General features: G+C 33.9%; 2 protein-coding genes across 3 annotated transcripts; one reads left to right on the plus strand and one right to left on the minus strand.

The window, feature by feature from the left end:
- Positions 1-1,811: 1,811 nt before the first annotated feature.
- On the minus strand, positions 1,812-18,712 carry tdg.2 (thymine DNA glycosylase, tandem duplicate 2). 2 transcript variants are annotated; one of them, XM_059335350.1, is made up of 10 exons: positions 18,602-18,712; positions 14,035-14,372; positions 12,376-12,575; positions 11,008-11,077; positions 7,830-7,965; positions 5,768-5,850; positions 5,566-5,660; positions 4,363-4,534; positions 4,078-4,233; positions 1,812-2,222 (listed from the first exon to the last, which is right to left on the minus strand). In XM_059335350.1, the coding sequence occupies exons 1-9, from the start codon at positions 18,610-18,612 to the stop codon at positions 4,130-4,132; spliced, it is 1,209 nt and encodes a 402-aa protein (XP_059191333.1). In that variant the 5' UTR covers positions 18,613-18,712; the 3' UTR covers positions 1,812-2,222; positions 4,078-4,129. The 2 variants fall into 2 exon arrangements, with proteins under 2 accessions (XP_059191333.1, XP_059191332.1); XM_059335349.1 differs by having other exon boundaries at positions 18,299-18,688.
- Positions 18,713-20,009: 1,297 nt separating this feature from the next.
- LOC131973376 (ubiquinol-cytochrome-c reductase complex assembly factor 6) lies at positions 20,010-23,397 on the plus strand. Its single transcript, XM_059335360.1, has 3 exons — positions 20,010-20,140; positions 21,459-21,575; positions 22,941-23,397. The coding sequence occupies exons 2-3, from the start codon at positions 21,468-21,470 to the stop codon at positions 23,058-23,060; spliced, it is 228 nt and encodes a 75-aa protein (XP_059191343.1). The 5' UTR covers positions 20,010-20,140; positions 21,459-21,467; the 3' UTR covers positions 23,061-23,397.
- Positions 23,398-23,655: the final 258 nt, after the last annotated feature.

A 23,655-nucleotide genomic window follows, 5' to 3' on the forward strand; every position in this document is an offset into this window, starting at 1 on the left:
AAAAGATGTATAATGACCAATAAAAAGACACAAAATGATGAAAAAAAGATGTAAAATGACCAATAAAAAGACACAAAACTAACAAAGAGATGTATAATGACCAAAAAAGACGAAATTATTATTTTGTTTTGTGTGCAGCCATAAAAATGGTGTCTTGGGTTTGAATATTTCACCCTGTGTATAAATAATAAATCTTCAGTGAGTCACTGCAGCCAGCAGACAACAAGATGCATGAAACTGTTGGAACATTTTGATTCTGAAAAGGAAAATCAACATTCTGATAGTTTTTAATGTTTAAAGGGTCATGTTATGTTTACCATAGATATATATGATGTTTACAGCTATTAAAACTATAAACACTAATTCTTATAATGCAAAATACAGCAGGTTAAGTTTAAGGTTAGTTTCAGTGTTTGCTTGTTTTTAACACAGGATTATTTACATGATAATTATGGCTTTGGTTTCAGACTTTAAACACTTTATTTCCCTATAATCCCTATAATAAACAGCATGCATGTCTTCTTTGGTAACTAAACCTGTGTTATAACCAGAGGTTGGTGCAAAATAAATAAGATAAGAAGATATGATACCATTGGTGTCTGTGTTTTAACCTTTTTTACAGCAGAAAATACTTAAACTTATCTTACAAAATTGCCCATTTTTCAACATTTGAATTATAGTAATGCATTTAAAGCCCAGTACAACATACATGTGTGCAATGCATAGTTACACATAAACTATAACAACATTTTTTTTAATGTAGCCTGGGTTAAAAAAAAATAGTTTGTTTTTTGGAAAAGTTCTCTAAAGTCAAATTAATTAACTCCCCAAAGCATTTTAAAGGTGGATTTTCAGCACCATAAAACTATGGCAAATAACTTATTTACATGAAATATACAATATACTGATTATTTCGCTTCATCACATTAAATTCAATGTAAAAGTGCTATTGATTATCTTTTGTGACATTTAAAGAACAAATTAAACAATTTAATGTTTCAAAATGTGTCACCCATTTTTACCTGTTAATATCCTGAATTATATCCTTAATTTTAAGCACTTTATTCAAAATCCATGTACTTGTTCCCAGTGCTCCTATAAGCCCTGGTTCCTTTAAAGCTGTATAACACAAAGCAGCAGTCCTGTAAATTCAGTAGCAAATTTGCAAAACAGAATTATTTTTAAAACCATTAAAACCACGTCATTGAGATTTTGTTGGTTTAAATGTTTTTGTTTTCCTGCAGTATATATTCCTAATTTAAACTGTGCATCAGTGTATTTAATACACAGCAGCTGAGAAGGAAAACAAATCAATAAGTGAGTGAATAATTAAAATCATAACCAAATCTTCCCATTTTGTCATAAAGCAAGAAAATCAAGTTTTTATATTCTTTATCTTTGCAATTAATTAATTTCATCATTCAGTATTCCAGGTTTTCCCCAATTAACTTGTTTTTGATCATCATACGTCCTAATTTTGTTTTAATTTCTTAATTTTTTGAATAAAAACCCTTTTTGTATCACTACGCTTCTAATGCATAAGGTCATTTTTGACCCATGTAAACGATGTAATAATACAAAAACTATTTTTCTTAAAGTATGAAAGGAAAAATGCATATAATAATCTGTTGTAAAAAAAAAAAAAAGATATTCAAACACACAGCCAGCATGAAATAACATGGGAAATTAATGCGGGTCATTTTTGACTCATGTTGTGCATCAAAGGGTTAAAAAGGCAGTAATCATGTTTTTTTTATGTTAGTTCTTATATTTCAACTCCACCTGAATGCCAAATAACAAGAAAACAACCATTCCAGCTTTAGAAGAGATTTAATAACTCTGTAATTACAGATTAGAAATTCCAGAGTGCAATTAACTATTTATACAGCTGATAAATCATAAAATGTCATTCTTTTAAAAATACAAAAATAAGTCACTGGACACATGTACCATACAAAATGCAATAAATAGTGATAAAAAATAACACCAAAAACATGCACAGTCTGTTTGGAGAGTTAGAAAATGTAACCATGGTGGCTCGTCCGGCCTTGTGCGTCACGTGGTGAGGCTTCCTTCTGCTTGTGGTGTCATCAGAGAGCTTCTCCTCCCATGATGCATCATGCTACTAGTACAGCTGATATCTGGTGTCTGTTGAGCAAAACCTCTCCAGCTGCAGTGGTTCCCGGTCATGTTGTGTGCTTTTTGGCCTACAGTGTCCGTTTCTGCAAGATACAACCAGACAAACCACAAATATGGATTGTGCTGCATGCAGAAGGCATTTATAAGTCATTTATCAACACGTTTAGCTTTTATTTTACTTATTGAAATGATATTTTTTAAGGACTGTGGCAATGTTTTCTGTCATTTACTGCAAATTAGAGTTCAGATACCAGTATCAGAAATTGCTCCGATACTGCCGAAAATGTTTGCATCGGAATTGGCGGAGTCATTTTGTGTCTTTTTTGATCATTTTTACATCTATTTTTTGTCATTTTGTGTCTTTTTTGATCATTTTTACATCTATTTTTGTAATTTTGTGCCTTTTTTGATCATTTTTACATCTTATTTTGTAATTTTGTGACTTTTGATCATTTTTACATCTATTTTTGTAATTTTGTGACTTTTTTGATCATTTTTACATCTATTTTTGTAATTTTGTGACTTTTTGATCATTTTTACATCTATTTTTGTGACTTTTTTGATCATTTTTACATCTATTTTTGTAATTTTGTGTCTTTTTGATCATTTTTACATCTATTTTTTGTAATTTTGTGACTATTTTGATCATTTTTACATCTATTTTTTGTAATTTTGTGACTTTTTTGATCATTTTTACATCTATTTTTGTAATTTTGTGACTTTTTTGATCATTTTTACATCTATTTTTGTAATTTTGTGACTTTTTTGATCATTTTTACATCTATTTTTGTAATTTTGTGACTTTTTTGATCATTTTTACATCTATTTTTGTAATTTTGTGACTTTTTTGATCATTTTTACATCTATTTTTGTAATTTTGTGTCTTTTCTGATCATTATTACATCTATTTTTGTCATTTTGTGACTTTTTTGATCATTTTTACATCTATTTCTGTAATTTTGTGTCTTTTTTGATCATTTTTACATCTAATTTTGTAATTTTGTGACTTTTTTGATCATTTTTACATCTAATTTTGTAATTTTGTGACTTTTTTGGTCATTTTTACATCTATTTTTTGTAATTTTGTGACTTTTTTGATCATTTTTACATCTATTTCTGTAATTTTGTGTCTTTTTTGATCATTTTTACATCTAATTTTGTCATTTTGTGACTTTTTTGATCATTTTTACATCTATTTTTGTAATTTTGTGTCTTTTTCGGTCATTTTTACATCTATTTTTTGTAATTTTGTGACTTTTTTGATCATTTTTACATCTATTTTTGTAATTTTGTGACTTTTTTGATCAGTTTTACATCTATTTTTGTAATTTTGTGACTTCTTTAGTAATTTTTACATCTACAGTCATGGAAACATTTTTGATAATAACCAAAATCATTATGAATAAAACCATGTTAAATGCCTAGATATCAGCTCTTAAATTAAACTCTCATCAGCTATTTTTGTTGTTATCATTATATTTGTCCAAACAAATGTACCTTTAGTTGTACCAGGCATTAAAATATATTGAAGGTACAACAAACTGACCAAAAAAGAAACAAAATGATAAAAAAAGATGTAAAATGACCAATAAAAACACACAAAATGAACAAAAAAACTCCATAATGACCAAAAAAGACACAAATTGACCAAAAAAAAGACATAAAATTACCAAAAAGACGTATAATGACCAATAAAAAGACACAATTGATAATGATTTTGGTTATTATCAAGAAAACCATGTTAAATGTCTAGATATCAGCTCTTAAATTAAACTCTTATCAGCTATTTTTGTTGTTATCATTATATTTGTCCAAACAAATGTACCTTTAGTTGTACCAGACATTAATATGAGCAAGAAACTGAAGAAAAAAAGTGGTCTCTTATAATTTTTTCCATGACTGTATGTCAACAAACTTAATCCTCTATATGTTAACTACCTGTGTGCTACAGCAGACAGGCCTGTTTTTTCCCTCCTCTCCTCCGTCTCTTCTAGTTGGAGTTGCTGCTTTGCATGGTGTCTCCGTGCAGCCCGCTGCAGCTCTCGTACTCCGGGTCCAGCTGCTCTTCTTTGATTGCCATCCTCTTCGCATCCTCTGCACAACAAATGCATCAACAACCAGTTATATGACATCATCTGAGAGGTAAATATGTCAGCAAACATCATTATAATGGTCTGTCTCGATAACAAAAGAGCCACAAAATAAGGGAATGTAGCTGCTGACCTTTGGCTAGCTGCAGGTCGAAGGAGTACTTGGTCTCCTCCACCTCCTGTCCGGGCGCCAGGCCCTTCATCTCGTCACGCAGCTCCTTCAGCTTGATGTAGAAGTGAACCTTGTCCTGAGCCCGGGGGAACTGGGCACAGCGGGGGCTGGAGGAGGGCATCAGGTAGCACACCTGGTGACACCAAACATGCTTTAAAGATCCTTCTTTGTTCTGGTGAGTTTACTTTAAGTTTAACCCATTTAAGGCGGGAAAGCATTACCGCATTTCTACCATTAAAGTCGGGAAATTGGATACGTCGTTTTGTAGTATTTGTAGTTTTTTCCACCTATTTTCGGTCTCTTGGCCAATGAAATGCATCAGAATACATGTGGGAGTGTTGCAATGCAACATGGGACTTTCCCAGAACTTTGAAATCATCACCAAAAAAGACACAAAATGACTAAAAAATTACCAAAAAAGGACACAAAATGACTAAAAAAAAGACACAAAATGACTTAAAAAAGACACAAAATGACCAAAAGACACAAAATGACTAAAAAATGACCAAAAAAGACACAAAATGACTAAAAAAAAAGACACAAAATGACTAAAAAAAGACACAAAATGACCAAAAGACACAAAATGACTAAAAAAAGACACAAAATGACCAAAAAAAGACACAAAATGACTAAAAAAAGACACAAAATGACCAAAAGACACAAAATGACTAAAAAAGACACAAAAAGACGCAAAATGACTAATAAAAGACACAAAATGACTAAAAAAAGACACAAAATGACCAAAAAAAGACACAAAATGACTAAAAAAAGACACAAAATGACCAAAAGACACAAAATGACTAAAAAAGACACAAAAAGACGCAAAATGACTAATAAAAGACACAAAATGACCAAAAAAAGACACAAAAAGACACAAAATGAGAATACATGTGGGAGTGTCGCAATGCATCATGGGACTTTCCCAGAACTGAAATCATGGTGGAAGACGACTATAGCGGAGGAAGCTCAGATATAACAGCTATAAGCTCTCAAATACTTTTTGAATTTCATTTCTATCTGCTACAGAGGCTGAAAATCTATTATTTAGTAGGAAGAGTTGACATTTCTGTTGAATTTACAGAAAAACTTCAGGTTTTAGGGGATTATTTTAAAAACACACAGAGGTTTTACAGGCCTCAATGTGTTAATAATGATCCAACGTACCGTTTCAGTGTCTGGGATCTTGTACGGCTGCAGACCGAAGTCCAGGTTCTTCGCCTTCACACCGAAAGTTTCTTTGCAGAAGATTTCATAAATACCTGACAAAAAATGGAAATACACTGTTAAACTAACCAAATGCAATGTTTTTATGAATAAGTGACCTAAACACTGAAAGTAAATGTTTCAAAGTGTTTCAGAATGTTACCTTTTCCATTAAAAGCAGCTATTAATGGTTTATATTTCTGCAGCTTGTCCAGTAACTGTCGGCCTCCTTCACGGATCTCCTTACTGGGACAAAAACAGGAAAATATCATCTATATTTGTCTTATAAACTGGATTACACTGATCTATTTTACCCTGAAGTTCATCACAGTTGATGATCTTAAATTACGTTCACACTAAATCAGGTAGTGCAGCAAAAACGCCAGTCATCCTACTAATCTAATCTAATCTAATCTAATCTAATGTATGCAGTGTATAAAGGCTGCATCAGTCAATGTGGAAAAACAGTGTAAAACCAGACTCCCAGTTGTGGCTGAAAACAACGAGAAAACAACAAGAAAGTTCACAAAACTAAACAGAAGCAGGTAACCCACTGAGTGTTTTTTCTGCAAAAAGCTCCAAAAAAAGTCGGTCATTTCCTCTTTTCTTGTCTCGCTACTGTGAAACTCTGCTGCCTTCACATGCAGTTTATGTCCAGATCATAAAAACATGAAATATAAAGTCTACCTGTGCTGCATTGGGCAGTTAAACTTCATACGATGAAGTACTAAAATCATCTATTTATGTGAAACTCCACACTGCATCGAATGATTTTGTCTGAATGCAGCCTCAGAATTCAGTCTCATTAATCAGGTGCATATCAATAAACTAGAATATGATGGAAAAGTCCATTTCCAGTAGTTTAAGTCAAACAGCCCCAAACAAGTATTGAGTTATATAGATGACATACTTTCAGAGGAAGTATATTTGGTATCTGACGAAATGACTTATGACGCAGCATAGCTTCTTTTAACAACGCCAACAATGAAACATCATGATTAGCTATACTGCATTATAGATGCATCTATATGAACCTGACTTTACTTAAAGCATACATTGATCATTTATGTATACTTATGGCATCCTATGAGTCCTTATAACAACTGATTGTTGAGGTGTGTGTATAGAGGGGTATGAGTAGTTGTAATGTATTATAAGCCTCATCAGTCAGCCTGTAGTTTATAACCAGTCAAGAGCACTCATAAGACACTTGGATTTATAAGTCATTATAAGCTATATTTATAACTGTTGATATAGTGCATCATGAAGCTTTATATGTGTTTATGAATGCAGTCATAATGCATTATGATTGATTATAATGAGCATTATAATTCACTATGAATGCGCTCATAATGTAGCCTGGCTAACACCAGACTATTCTCAAATGAGGTCTAGTCTGGCAACCAACAATGCTTTTCTCCGTAGAGGAGGTGTGGTTTATGATCCTCCAGAGCCGTTTATTGGACGCTTAGAATGTCTATCAAAGCGTCTGTAGGTAGCTCTTAGCCAATCAGATCAGTTATACCAGATGACGTAGTAGAGCTACAGAAATGGATGTTTGTTGTGTGTGTGTCTGTGAGAGAGTGTTGCTGCTGCTTTGCTTCTCCAGTTCTCGCTTTCTGCAAGATTATTTATTTTCACGCTTTATTCCCCCTCATGTCATTCAGCCTCACACATCCACTGATTTTATGGGCAATAAACAAGCTGCTGCGGGCCTCTCGGCGGCTCCGCTGTCCGCGGTAGCGGGGCTATTAGCCGTTAGTGGCTATTAGCTATTAGTGGCTATTAGCTATTAGCCGCTAACGGCGCTAATAGCCGCTAGCGACGCTAATAGCCCCGCTACCATAACGCCGGTGATCTCAGCGGAGCCGCCGAGAGACCTTTGACCTTTCAACTTTCGCTCTAAACTATTTAAAACACCATCTACAGCTAAAGAGAGTTTCGCGTCTGCAGCAGCCATGTTGGATCCGGAAAACTACAAGCTTCCAAGTGCCGAGTAGTACGCGTCATCGTCTTGCCGTCCCTCCCCGCTCTGTCATTGGATCCCTAAAACAGGGCTAGGAATCCTTCCTGGATTCCAGACCCTTTCACAGTTCGAAATTAAATTCGAGCGCGCAAGGCAGTCTGGGTATACCCAGGCTACTCATAATGCACTATAGATGTAGTCTTCATAGAAAGTGTTACCGAAGCATCTATAAAAAGCTCAATCTGTGCTGTGTGCTGACCTGGAGAGGTCCTTGCTGCCCGGCGTGGTCCTCTCCACCATGTTGGTGAAGCCGATGCTGTATTTCTCGGGCAGGCTGTGGTCGTGCATGTAGTTGAGCTGCTCGTCAGTGAGACCAGAGAGAAACAGACATTTCCCTGCAGAAAGAGAAGAGGTGAACGTTTAATGTGCCAAGTGACAATCCAGACACATTAAATCAGATTGTTAACAGTGACTGAAGCTGCACACGGAGCTGGACATGTGCACGTTTGTTTTCCAGCATCAACTAGTTAACTGGTGATGAAAGGAGCACAGTGATTCTGTAAAAATCAGTTCAACGTTGAGCCTCATTACCAGCTTATCAAATACTGACTCTTAGGGTTTGAACTAGGCCTGTCACAATAATTACTATATCAACTTATCTTCCAATATATATAAAATCGACATGATAGTTTTTTCTGGACTCAATATATTGTCGTTTACATGTGACTTTTTGTGCTTTTTGTGTTTAAAGTAAAGCTGAAAATGTTTGAGTGCTACCATTCCAGCTGTTTATGTTATTTTAATAATAAAATAAAATAATACATAATGATTATCTCAGTACAATGTTTTGTTAACAGAGCCTGAAAATCTATTTTATTTGTTTTGGTTGTAGTTTATTTATTTATGTTTTATTTATCTAGGATATTTGGTAACACTTTACATCAGGGAACACATATTCAACATGAATTAGTTGCTTATTAGCATGCAAATAAGTAAAGTCCGTACAAAGTAAAGCATATTCAGGTCATAACTCATATACAACAACTTCCTCACTTACTACTAATAATCAATAATTCTGAGGTTATTGAGGGAAAACTCTTAGTTAATGTCTGACTGGTTGTATAATAAGGTCATGCAGAATAAGGCATCAATAACTACTTAATAATGACTCATTAAGAGACAATATGTTACTTATTTTCATGCTTTTTTGTTCGTTTTGTGTCTTTTTATTGGTTATTATACGTCTTTTTGTTCGTTTTGGGTCTTTTTCTGGTCAATTTGTTTCTTTTTGGTCATTATAAATCTCATATACAACAACTTCCTTCCTTACTACTAATAATCAATAATTCTGAAGTTATTGAGGGAAAACTCTTAGTTAATGTCTGACTGGTTGTATAATAAGGCCATGCAGAATAAGGCATTAATAACTACTTAATAATGACTCATTAAGAGACAATATGTTACTAATTTGCATGCTAATAAGCAACTAATTAATGATGAATAACCCTAACCCTTCTTTTCCACATTTCAATTCCAATGTTTAATATTCTCCAGATTTAAAAAACACATTGCTGTGGAAAAGGATGAACTTATTATGCTCTAATATGGTTCTAAAACTAAAACAACATCGATACAACAATACTATCATTTATCCTGATAGTTTCTGGGAGAATATATCGTCCTTAAAATGTGTTATCATAGTTAGAAGTCAGTAAGATTTAATATTTGACAGGCTGAGAATGAGACTTATAATTTACTGTCTCTCTCCAGAATCACATCCTGCACCTTTAACATGACATGACAATATTTCATGGTAAAAGGTGCTGATACGGCACCTGCTGAGGATCCGTTGGAGTGAATGACAGCACCAGTTATATATCTATATATAGATACTACTATATATGGTGCACAAGACATAAACAACTTATATTACACATGCAGCAAAAGATCCTTTAGTGACTACTATACTTCAGAAACAATGTTGTTGGATGAATGTGCACTTGATTACAGCAACCTCTTATTTTGAAAACCTGTTGATGACATGTACAGTCATGGAAAAAATGTTTAGACCACCTTGTTTTCTTTAATTTCTTGTTCATTTTAATGTCTGGTACAACTAAAGGTACATTTGTTTGGACAAATATTATGATGACAACAAAAATATCTGACAAGAGTTTAACTTTCGAGCTGATATCTAGACATTTAACATGGTTTTATTGATAATAACCAAAATCATTATCAATTGAGTCTTTTTAATGGTCATTATACGTCTTTTTTGTTCGTTTTGCGTCTTTTTATTGGCCAATTTGTGTCTTTTTTGGTCATTATAGGTCTTTTTTGTTAGTTTTTTTGTCTTTTTATTGGTTATTATACGTCTTTTTTGTTCGTTTTGTGTCTTTTCATTGGTTATTATACGTCTTTTTTGTTTGTTTTGTGTCTTTTTATTGGTCATTATACATCTTTTTTGTTCGTTTTGTGTCTTTTCATTGGTTATTATACGTCTTTTTTGTTTGTTTTGTGTCTTTTTATTGGTCATTATACGTCTTTTTTTGTTCGTTTTGTGTCTTTTCATTGGTTATTATACGTCTTTTTTGTTTGTTTTGTGTCTTTTTATTGGTCATTATACGTCTTTTTTGTTCGTTTTGTGTCTTTTCATTGATTATACGTCTTTTTATTGGTTGTTATATGTCTTTTTTCATAATTTTGTGTCTTTTTTTTGGTCAATTTGTCTTTTATGGTCATTTTACATCTATTTTGGTAATTTTGTTGCCGTTTTCTTCAATGCATTTTAATGCCAGCTACAACTAAAGGTACATTTGCTTTGACAAACATAATAATAACAAAAATAGCCGATAATAGTTTAATTTAAGAGTTGATATCTAGACATTAAACATGGTTTTCTTGGTAAAAAAAATAAAATCATTATCAATAAAACCATGTTAAATGTCTAGATATCAGCTCTTAAATTAAACTCTTATCAGCTATTTTTGTTGTTATCATTATATTTGTCCAAACAAATGAACCTTTAGTTGTACCAGACATTAAAATGAACAAGAAATTAAAGAAAAAGGATGATCTAATAATTTTTCCATGACGTTATACAAATGGCCTGCACTCATTTATTCTCTACTTTTCCTTTCCAAAATCAAACTCTTCCAACAGTTTCATGCATCCTGTTGTCTGCTGGCTGCAGTGACTCACTGAAGATTTATTATTTATACACAGAGTGAAATATTCAAACCCAAGACACCATTTTTATGGCTGCACACAAAACAAAATAATAATTTTGTAAGATTTCTTTGAGGATCTCTTGTATCTGAATCATGAGTTTGCGCTGCATGAGGAGTGATGAGGGGCCCGCGCGGGCCCGGCCGGGCACACAGTGAAAGGATGGCGTGTATTCCCTGAATCAGTAATGAAATTGAGTTTCAACATACAGAAATGGTTTCCTGGGTTTGGGTAATGGTGTCCTTTGTAGGCTGACAATAGTCCTGGGTTAATTCCAATCTGAGGAGAAACGTGAAGGCGTTACCATCGACACACACCTGGAAATCACACTGAGACTGAAACCTTTCAACATAGACACTGAGTGACAATCCTGGTTTTAAATACCAATTCACAGTAACGCTTTATATTAGGGAACACATATTCAACATTAGTTAGTTGCTTATTAGCATGCAAATAAGTAACATATTGGCTCTTAATGAGTCATTATTCAGTAGTTATTAATGCCTTATTCTGCATGGTCTTATTATACAACCAGTAAGACATTAACTAAGAGTTTTCCCTCAATAACCTCAGAATCATTACTCTACAAAGTGGGTCACTTTGTGCCAGTGTTAGTCTACCAGTGATCCACTTTGTAGAGTAATGATTGACATCACAATCTACCAATCCTCATCCAATCATCCAAAAGGAGCCACCAGTCACGTTAAAGGTCTGGAGAAGGTGGCTATTTGCCGTTTCCATGGTTTCGTTCACCGCTATGTAGAGACTTATAAAGTCCATATTGTAAAGCATATTAAGATCAAAACTCAGGGGTCTCAAACTCAAATTACCTGGGGGGCGCTGGAGGCAGTATCAAAATGACCCAAAGAAAGACACAAAATGACCAAAAAAGACACAAAATGACTAAAAAAAGACACAAAATGACTGAAAAAACACTAAATCACTTAAAAAAGACACAAAATGACCCAAAAAAGACACAAAATGACTTAAAAAACACTAAATTACTTAAAAAAGACACAAAATGACCCAAAAAAGACACAAAATGACTAAAAAAAGACACAAAATTACCAACAAAAAAAAAAGACACTAAATTACCAAAAAAAGACCACAGACACTTTCTTTTTGTTAACGTCGTCATAGAAACAAGTGAAACGAAGCTCCAGCTGGAGCAATAAAGGGACCTTCCACACACAACACGGTAAAGAGACATTCATATAAAACTCACATTAAACTTTCATATCAAGGTGGGGGCCACAAAATATCGTCACGAGGGCCACAAGTTTGAGACCCCGGTCGTAACTCATATACATCAACTTCTTTACTTACTACTAATAATCAATAATTCTGAGGTTATTGAGGGAAAACTCTTAGTTAATGTCTTACTGGTTGTATAATAAGGCCATGCAGAATAAGGCATTAATAACTACTTAATAATGACTCATTAAGAGACAATATGTTACTTATTTTCATGCTAATAAGCAACTAATTAATGTTGAATATGTGTTCCCGGATATAAAGCGTTACCCTATTCACTACTTATTTGAAACAAGAAGATATATGAAGTCGTGATGACTCACGATGAGGATATCGAGGTTGTAGGTGATGACGTCTGGCAGCGTCTTGGCCATCACCTCGGCCACCGACATGCCGTTGAAGCGGTTCAGAGCCCTCTTCGCCTTTTTGGCGGCTTCGATCTCGCTCTCCTCCTCCGGCAGCTTCCCCTCCTCCGCCTGCTGCTTCGGAGGCCGGCCGCGCTTCTTCTTCACCGGAGTCACAACTAGGAGAGAGAGAGAGAGACAGAGAGAGAGGGAGAGAGGAGGAGAGGGTTGGAGATGTGACTTGGGCTGATTCTTGAAGCTGATATTTCCTTTTTCTCGCACCATTTACATGATAAAAATGACACAATGATAACAAATGTTACACAAGTCTCACTTCAAACAAAAAAAGAAACATTTTTAAACCCTGTGGAGTGTCCAAAAGCTCCAAATAATCCAGACTTGTTGCCTCCATCAGACTAGAAAACAAAGCAGCGTGGAGCCCTACTGTAAATTTACCTCTAAAGTTCTGGCTGTAAACTCCATGAGGCCAGTTTCAGTTTGATGATGATATACCAAGTAAAACTGGAGACAAGCTCAAATAGATTTAGTATAAAATGATAGAACTGGATGGAACCCTCTTATATGGTAGATTTGACACCTTTGTTCACATTTGCAACGTTTAATTTTTTTTTATTGAGCATGATAGTGTTTTGAAAATTAAAAAAAAAGATTCAAAATCACATTTTTACTGTTGGACTAAAGGACTAAAAAAGACAAAAAAAAAGACACAAAATGACAAAAAAAAGACAAAAAAACCCACAAAATGACTAAAAAAAGACACAATAAGACAAAAGGACACAAAATCACAAAAAAACCCCACAAAATGACTCAAGAAGGACACAAAAAGAAAGTAAAAAGTAAAAAACGCAAATATCGGCCCGATATATCGGCCGGACAATATTTTGGTCGACCTCTACTAACAACGAGATGTTTCAGGGCGTTTTTTTCCTCTTTTTACATTCTCCTCTCTGTGTCCTTGTATTTCACTGCAATACATTAATTATATATACAAACTATATAATCTATAAGTCCTGCAGCTCTGTTGAAGCAGCACAATCAGAACAACTCAAACAGTCTTAGTGCAGAATAACACAGTTAGAATGACAGAAATCACAATGTTTTTAAATTAAATATAATGGAATTTATATATAAAACACTTTTCCAAGAGCCCACAAAAGTCATGAATATTGGAGGTGATATACATATATATATATATATATATATATATACACACATATATATATATACATATATAAATATAATATACACATATATATATATATATATTATATTTATATATATATATATATGTGTGTATATATATATATAATATATAATATGGTTTGTGCAAACACTTTATTTTAAATGACACATGTAGAATAAAGAGATTCTGACACTAATATCAACATTTTAAGCTTCATTTTGGTCATTTTTTCCAACTGAAACATTCTTATCCAATGATCTGTTCAAGGACCGTCGGAAAGTTCAAACTCTGAAGTTAATGTCTGTTTTTACAGTCATGTATTTTTGGCGACTGCTTATAAAAAAACATGTTTCAATCTCATAATGCATATTTTCTGGTAGTCCAGAGGTTTAAACCCTTAATGTAATGACTCTGATGGATGGCGTGTTGCGTACCTTGCGGCGGGCCAGCGGGCTGCGGTTGGTGCTGGCCGCCGGCCTCCTGCTGCTGTATCGTGTGTTGGTGCTGCGGGTGGTGCAGGTACGCAGCAGGCTGCTGCTGCTGCTGCTGCTGCTGCTGCTCCGGGGCGCTGGACTGGTAGCTGAGCTCCTGGTAGTGGTTCTGGGCCGGGGCGCTGTAGTTCTGGTGGAAGGACTCGTGGTAAGCAGACGGCTCTCGGTGGACGGAGAGCTCCGTCATCACCGGCTCGTCTCTGGCTCCTTCTGAGTAGTGACCGTTGTTGTGGTATGGCAGCAGATACTGGGCCTCAGGGTGCTGCTGGCTGGACTGGTACCTGCAACACAGAGGGAGCAGGAGGAGGAGGAGGAGGAGGAAGGTTAAAGAGAAGAGGAAGAGGAGGACAACAGGAGCAGGACACAGCAGGAGGACAGGTTATGTCTGGTGGTCGATGGCGTGCACGGCGGGAAAGCTTTCAAAACACAAAACTTACAAACAAACAAGCAAACAAACATGCGCTGATAAACACCCAGTTTGTATTCTGTGTTTGTGTTCACCGCTATGTAGACTTATAAAGTCTACACAAAGTAAAGCATATTAAGACCGTAACTCAGGGGTCTCAAACTCAAATTACCTGGAGGCAGTATCAAAATGACCAAAAAAAGACACAAAATGACTGAAAAAACACGAAATTACTTAAAAAAGAAACAAAATGACCCAAAAAAAGTAAACACACACAAAGTAAAGCATATTAAGATTGTAACTCAGGGGTCTCAAACTCAAATTACTGGAGGCAGTATCAAAATGACCAAAATAAAGACACAAAATGACCAAAAAAATACTAAAAAATACTAAAAAAAGACACAAAATGACTGAAAAAACACGAAATGACTTAAAAAAGAAACAAAATGACCAAAAAAATACAATAAAAGACACAAAATGACTGAAAAAACACTAAATGACTTTAAAAAGAAACAAAATTACCAAAAAAAAGTAAACACACACAAAGTAAAGCATATTAAGATTGTAACTCAGGGGTCTCAAACTCAAATGACTGGAGGCAGTATCAAAATGACCAAAATAAAGACACAAAATGACCAAAAAAATACTAAAAAAAGACACAAAATGACCCCAAAAAACCCCGAAATGACTGAAAAAACACTAAATTACTTATAAAAGACACAAAATGACCCAAAAAAGACACAAAATTATTAGAAAAAGACACAAAATTACAAAAAAGAGCCACAAAATTACAATAAAAAGACATTAAATTACTAAAAAAAAAAAGACACAAAATTGTTTGTATTCTCTGCATTTCATTCAGTGTAGAGGACACGAGTGAAGCTCTGAGGGTGTCATTTATCACTTTATTGTGGCAGTTTGGTTGATTTTGGGTGATTTAAAACGGCGTATAAGCTAAAAAACTCTCTCAAAGCGCCACAAACAGGTTGAAACACCAAGTCTGCTGAGCATCAGGTAGATCTTTCACAGTAATTACAGTATCGACTTTTCAAGTTCAGTTATCAAGGTGATGTCCACATATCTTATGATATTACTTCCTGTATTTCCACATCAGATTGTCACCAACAATTTAGCCAACATGATACCAGAAAAACTGCAGCCTAAACCGAGTTATTAGAAAAAAACTATGCTGAGAAACGCTTCTCTGTTCTGTTCTTTATCTCTGTGTTTTCTCTCACACATGATAAAAGCTCATTGCTGTTTAACCGCTTTCACCTGCATTATTTTTCCATTATAAAATAATTACATCAGCGGCTTTAATTTGGCTTAAAATTGCAAATAATTTAATTTATCACATTTATTTCAGTGACAATAAATCGTCCAACAAAACATGTTTACTGTGACTCATAACGCTGATAGGACTCACAAAAAACACAACTGGGATTAACATAAAAGTCAACTACAGATCAAACATGTGAGGAGTTTATTTTGCATCCAGGTTGATTCTATAGCTGGTGAATAGGTTTCTATAAAGCCTGAAGCACGTTATGGTGGAGTAACTAAATAATGCATATTCTTGTTAATCTTTCAAACCAGTTACAGTTACAGTTACCTTTTGTCTGCTCTTTATGTTGGAGTTTCTCTCTCACACACGACAAGTTTCACAGCTTGCACGTTCAGTATTTTTGCCATTATAAAATAAATACACAAGTGGCTTTAATTTGGCTAAAAAGTATTTTTCTGGGACAAAATATGGTCCAAAAAAAATATGGTTCCAGTGGCCGGCCTACACTCAGGTGAGCAGAATAAAAGAAGATACACAAACAATTAAAAGGACTTGCAGAAACATCATGATGTGATTAATATGAAGTCGACTACAGTTTGTTTCCACAGGATGACTGGGAGCCTCTGCAGGTGTTTCTATGAATCCTGAAGCCCGTTATGGTGGAGTAACTAAATAATGCAGTACAGTTTAAGATATTGGATATTCTTGTTTATCTGTGAAACCAGTTAGTTAACTTTTGTCATTATTTTTCCATTATAAAACAAATACGTCAGTGGCTTTAATTTGGCTTAAAAACAGTGATATTGTTTATCGCAGTTATTTTTTTGGGACTAATAATGGTCCTGAAGCCCGTTATGGTGGAGTAACTAAATAATGCATATTCTTGTTAATCTGTCAAACCAGTTAAAGTTACCTTTTGGCTGCTATTTATGTCAGTTTTTCTCTCGCACACAATAGAAGTTCATCGCTGTTTGTCAGCTTGCACCTGCATTATTTTGCCATTATAAAATAAATACATCAGTGGTAGGGATGCACGATATTATCGGCACGTTATCGGTAGTGACGTTATCAGACATCGGCCAACACGCCAATATAATAAAGTGATAAAATAATAATTTGTTGCACCTGTCTGAGCCCACCTGTTTATTAATGTTCTCATTAGGGACTGAAGCTGCTTATATTTTTGTACTTTATGTGATTTTGTTTGCATGGTGCAGAGTGAGTCATCTCATATTAGGCTCCTGTTTTAAGTTAAATTTGAATTTAAGCAGCAGTCTGCAAGGTACATGTAGTTTTATTCAATGTGGGTTTAATTGCTGCACAGTTGCACTTTTCACATGTTCCCAGTGAACACAGGTTATGTTTACTTATTATGTCAATGGGGAAATTGGCCAAATTTACCCTGATTGTGGGTATTAGTTGTGCGGGAGAAAAATATCCGTATTGGTAATCGGCTAAATGAGTTGTAAAAAAAATCGGCATATTGGATATCGGCAAAAAATCCAATATCGTGCATCCCTAATCAGTGGCTTCAGATGACAATCATTTCAATTATCACAGTTATTTCTGGGACTAAATATGTCCAACGACGTGGCTGGCCTACACTCAGGGGACCAGAATGGAAAGAAGATATGCAAACAATTAAAAGGACTTGCAGAAACATCATGATGTGATTGATATGAAGTCGACTCCAGTTTGTTTCCACAGGATGACTGGGAGCCTCTGCAGGTGTTTCTATAAAGCCTGAAGCACGTTATGGTGGAGTAACTAAATAATGCATACTGTTGTTAAACTTTCAAACCAGTTACAGTTACCTTTTGTCTGCTCTTTATGTTGGAGTTTCTCTCTCACACACGACAAGTTTCACAGCTTGCACGTGCATTATTTTTGACATTATAAAAAATAAATACATCAGTGGCTTTAATTTGGCTGCAAATAACAATAATTTCAATTATTACAGTTATTTCTGGGACTAAATATGTCCAATAAACATGGTTCCAGTGGCCGGCCTACACTCAGGTGAGCAGAATGTAATGAAGATATACAAACAATTAAAAGGACTTGCAGAAACATCATGATGTGATTGATATGAAGTCGACTCCAGTTTGTTTCAGGGCCACAGGATGACTGGGAGCCTCTGCAGGTGTTTCTATAAAGCCTGTAGCAAGCTATGGTGCAATAACTGCTGAATAATTTAGATCAATTCCAACCAGTTACAGACAATGAAAATCCATCATCACACTGTTGTCAGCTGATTATATGCATTGTTAAATAGCTGAATTACACCTCAGGACATTCTGATTGAAGCTTTTATTCAGCTTCACATTAAAAATCACCATTTTATGACACGGTTATTAGCCTTAATAACCACTTGCTACAAGCCTAGACACAGATACAGCTGTATGCATGGTGCAGTGTGTAATAAATGCTGTTTTTTGCCATGCATTAAATGAATGAGGAGGATCAGGAGAACATTGATGAAGTTTAATGACCTGAAACCTCCAACACAAACTCACCACTGCTGGAAATAATCCGTGGGAACCGTCAGTGATGTATACTGGTTTTCTTCCATCTTAACTGTTGATTATTATAGTGAAATAACATTCATTGTGCTGTGAGAAGCTCAGTAATCAGCGGCTCTGAGATCTGAGAGCAGATTGGAGCAGATTTGGATCATTTCAGCACAAAGAAACCGACAAAGGAGCTAAAGCTGCTAGCAGCGAGCTAACAACATAACACAGCGCCGCGGCTGTTAAAACAACAGAAGAAGACACGTCTAGAGCAGCGGAGCACACAGGTGAGAGGTGACACTAACGTACCTGGCATACATTTTGGTTGTTTAGTGTTAAAATAAAGAGACGGAGGGCTGCGAGAGTCTGGGCATCACAAAGACCATTTAAACCAGCAACGCTTCCGCTCGAGCAGGTCGACGAGAGAAGACGCAGCGCCACCTGCCGGCGAGGAGGGGTACTGCAACAGTTAAAATATTATTATTATTATTATTATTATTATTATTATTATTATTATTATTATTATTATTATTATTATTAACAATAATAATAATACATTGTTATTATAATCATTATTATTATTATCATTATTATTATAACACAAAATATATATATATTTTTTTTTAGTACATGTAAGATAAATATAGTATATATTTAATATGGTTTTTTGTTGTTCTTTTTGTTTTAGGGTTTTTTATGATGTTCCCATTTTTATAATATATTGTGCGTTATTATTATTATTATTATTGTTATTATTAATAATAATACATTGTTATTATTATTATTATTATTATTATAACACACAAGAAATTTAATTTTGCTTAGTACATGTAAGATAAATATGGTATATATTTAATATGGTTTTTTGTTGTTCTTGTTGTTTTAGGGTTTTTTATGATGTTCCCATTTTCATAATATATTGTGCGTTATAATAATAATAATAATAATAATAATAATAATAATAATAATAATAAAATATATATATGTAGAATTTTGCAACGGTCAAAATGAAATGTTTCATTATTATTATTATTATCATTATTATTAAATTATTATTATAATAATGCACAATAAATTTAATTTTGCTTCATACATGTATAATTAAGATAAGTATAGTATAAATTGAATGTGTTTTTTGTTGTTGTTTTAGGATTTTTTATGTTGTTCCCATTTTCATAATATATTGTGCGTTATTATTATTAATATTAATAATAATAATAATAATAATAATAATGCACAATATATTTAAATTTGCTTAGTACATGTATAACTAAAACAACAACAAAAACTATATTAAATATATACTATACATATATTATATATATATTATATATTATATATATTTGACACAATTTAAAGAAAATGTGAGAATATGAATATGAGTTCATGCAAACTACCGCTAGATGGCGATCACTCCCGTTTATATGAAAACACCAACATGAATTTACTCTGTAGAAGAACGAGGCAGCCAAAGATTGTATATTTCATAAAGCGCATTACCCCACAGAAAAAACAGGACGAACTCAAAATACACACAAATGGTGAGAACTCAAACCATCTAGATTTTTTTGGTTATTATTTAGTCGTTTTTAATCTTCCACGATGCATCTGTTTTGCATTTGTACAACAGTGGAGCCCACAAATGTAGACACATGGTGGGACGGGGACTGAAACCTTCACGGTCTCCGTTTATCGAGGCGGAGTGAGTTCTCTTGTCTTTTTAACTGATCTTTGTGTTAGCTGAACAGCATGACCTGCTTGTGTCCCAATGACAGACTTCTGGTTTAAAATGGTAGAAAACAGCTTCACGTTGTGGTTTTTTATTTAAGTTACAGTGAAATAAACAAGGTAAGGTCACTATATGTCAGTCTGTGTCTATTGCTCTCTCACTATTTACTGTTTTTAAAAGTTTAACCCTGGTAGCTGTTACATCAGGCTAACAAACAGTAACAGCAGCTACTGTCAGCTGGTTATTAGCAGTTAAATACAGAACATGTTTGATATCTTTACAAGGATATTAATATATATATATATATATATATATATATATATATATGTTTTACTGAAATGATGAATTTTAAACCAGAGTAGTAACGCATGCCCACAGTAGTTTTCCAGGATTCCAGTGTGTTATTAATCATACTGTCTAATAATGATGCAAACTCAAACAATTCAAATAATTTTCCTGCTAAGTAAAAGTGCCAAAAATAATGCCTCATAATCGAGCTTATGCAAGGTTTTTTCTGTTAGCTTTATTAATTTTAATTACATATGTAGAAGTAATGCAGATAAATAAAGTCTGATCTTATCTTATCTTAAAAAAAGTAACATTAATATAATTAATTTAAACTGAAATTAATAGAGTATTAGAAACGTTTGTAACTATAGCCAATATAATATGTCATTATTGTTATTTTATTCTGTGTATTTAAAAAAAATTGTTCCAATTACAAATTTCTAGTCACATACATCAACAGAATGCATTAATAGTTATTACATTAATTACATAAACTTTATTAATGTAAAATATTTCAATTATATTGGCTACAGTTAGATACATTTCTTACAGTCTATTCGTGTCAGTTTTATTTGATTTAATTGCATGAATGGTACTTTTTTGGTTTATGTTGTTGACTCATTTAGATTTAAATTTTATATGTAATTGGAACAAGTAAAGCTGACAAAAACAGGCACAATATTTCAAATATGTATAATGTGTATAACCCTGATTATGAGGCATTAATTTACAATTTTAACAGACAATAGCACTTTTTACTGAGCAAGACAATGTTTCGACTTTTGACATCATATTTGACTTCTCATAAAAAGAAAAGTGGAGCATACAAAAAGATTAAATTTGAATCAATAGTTTAGATTTGTTTCCTATCTCTTGTATTTTTGTATTGTATTTATTTATTTGCACCATAGGAAAGGACAATGACAAAAAACAAATGAAACAAGAACAGTAAGTGCGGGAGATGTTAAAAAACCTTACATGGGCTTATAAAAATCACCTCCCCAAGAAATATACAAAAATTAAAAAAATAAATCAACAACAACAATGAGAGAAAGCAACAACAAATAACAACATCAGTGTGTCTTGTGTTGTGAGAATGGACCTGAGAGTTAACTGTAAAATATTAAATCTCTTCCTCTCTTGTTCCAGAGTGTGAAGATGCCGGCGGGTGTGTCGTGGCCCCGCTACCTGAGGATGTTGGGGGCCAGCATGCTGGCCATGTTTGCAGGAGCTCAAGTCGTCCACCAGTACTACCTGCCTGATCTGGTGAGGGACAAATTCACCTTTATTGATCACAATGTGCCAAGGTTATAATAGTTTTGGATTTTTCATTAGTTTTAGTTTTAATTTTGTTGTGATTTTTTGTTTTCAAATATAGTTAGTTTTAGTTAGTTTTCAGAGTGAGTTTGCTAGTTTTTATTTTTTGGAAAATGCTTAAATGTAAGTTTTATTTTTTTTGTAATGGGGTATTTGTTGGGTGCGAGATTCAATAAGGTCACAATAAATGTTCCCTTTATTTCCTTTGTCTGATCCATCTCAGCCCCAATAAGTTTATTAAGTCATAAAACCAGATAGATGAAATAGATTTCATATCAACCAAAAAGGTTTACGGATGAAAAAAGTTGACAAAGACGAAAACGAAGGACATTTTCATTATCATTTTAGTTTTGTAACCACAAAATACAGTTTCAGTTAGTTATCGTTTTTTAAAATACTCTAATTTTTATTTTTATTTCAGTAAATGAAAATGTTTTTTCAATTCTAGCTTTCGTTATTTTGTTAGTTTTCATTATCTATAATAACCATGCAATGTGCTGCCTTTTCCTGTATTTCCCATAATTTATTTGGCAGCCACAACACTGCAGGTGTCAAAGTGATGCTTCTAAAAGATTTGTTTAGGTCCATTTCCAGTAGTTCAAGTCAAACAGCCCCAACCAAGTATTGAGTCATATAGATGGACATATTTTTCAGAGGCCAACATTTACATATTAAACATCCTTTTTTAAAATTGATCTTTTGTAATATTCAAACTTTTTTGAGACACTGAATTTTAGGTCTTCATTAAATGTAAGCCATAATCATTATAATCAGAAGAAATTAAATAAATGAAGTAGGGCTGCAACTAACGATTATTTTCATTATCGATTAATCTGTCGATTATTTAAACGATTAATCGATTAGTTGTTTGGTCAATAAAATGTATAGAAATATCAATCAGTGTTTCCCAAACCACAAGATGACGTCCTCAAATCTCTTGTTTTGTCCACAAACCAAAGAGATATTCAGTTTATTGTCATAAAGGAACAAAGAAACCATAAATATTCATATTGAAGAAGCTGAAATCAGAGAATTTGGACTTATTGTCTTTCAAAAACGGCTCAAAACCTATTATTGGATTATTAAAGTAGTTGCTGATTAATTTAATAATTGATTATGTTTCGATTAATCAAATAATTGTTGCAGACATAAATAAACTTTTCTATCATATTCTAATTAATTGAGATGCACCTGTAGGTGGGAATGGTCCAGTCATTTTCTTTAAACCAATTTGTTTCCATTCATCCAGCGCTGTGTCACCATGACAACCAGAACTTTGTGTTTAAGAGCTCCTGCTGCTGCTTCATGTTTCAGAGTATACCAGAAGTCCCACCGAAGCCTGGAGAGCTGCAGACGGAGCTGCTGGGATACAAAGCCAGAGAACAAGCTGCTGCTGCCTTCCAGCAGCTGCAAGCAGAACAGAAGAACGACTGATCTAGATTTAAACATCCTCTGTTGATGGACGATCAATCAATCAAGCAGACTTTTCCCACTTTGTGAGGTCGCTCTGTCCCTGGGAATTCATTTCTGGGCTTTCTGCATATTTGTGTGTTTGATGGTTCTGGAGCGACTCTGTTGGTGTCCGGCTGCTTCAGGAGGACGATCTTCTCTGGAACAACATCATTTGTTTCATACAGCTATTGTTTTTTCATGTTTTCATGCTTTTTGAATGTGTTGTTATTTTCAGATCGAGTGATTAAATGTGTCAGAGAAAGCTTCATGTACACACAGTTACTGCTAAATGAATTAAATAATTCTATTCTATTTAAAATATTCTGTTTTGATTATTTCACCCCAGTAGATTAAAGGCTCAGAGAATCTTTACAGTCCACAGTTTAAGATTTATGTCATCACTTCAATATCTGACCAAAAAGCGGAGGAACCAAGAAGTAGAACAACTCAAACTGTCTTTGTGCAGAATAACACAGCTAGAATGACATCAATCATAAAAATAAACACTACTTGAATTTCTCTGATTAATTTAAAAAAAAAAGAAGGAAATTATATATAAATAATTTTACAAATGTCA

Source organism: Centropristis striata, chromosome 6 (assembly GCF_030273125.1).
Source record: "Centropristis striata isolate RG_2023a ecotype Rhode Island chromosome 6, C.striata_1.0, whole genome shotgun sequence".
Taxonomy (NCBI): domain Eukaryota; kingdom Metazoa; phylum Chordata; class Actinopteri; order Perciformes; family Serranidae; genus Centropristis; species Centropristis striata.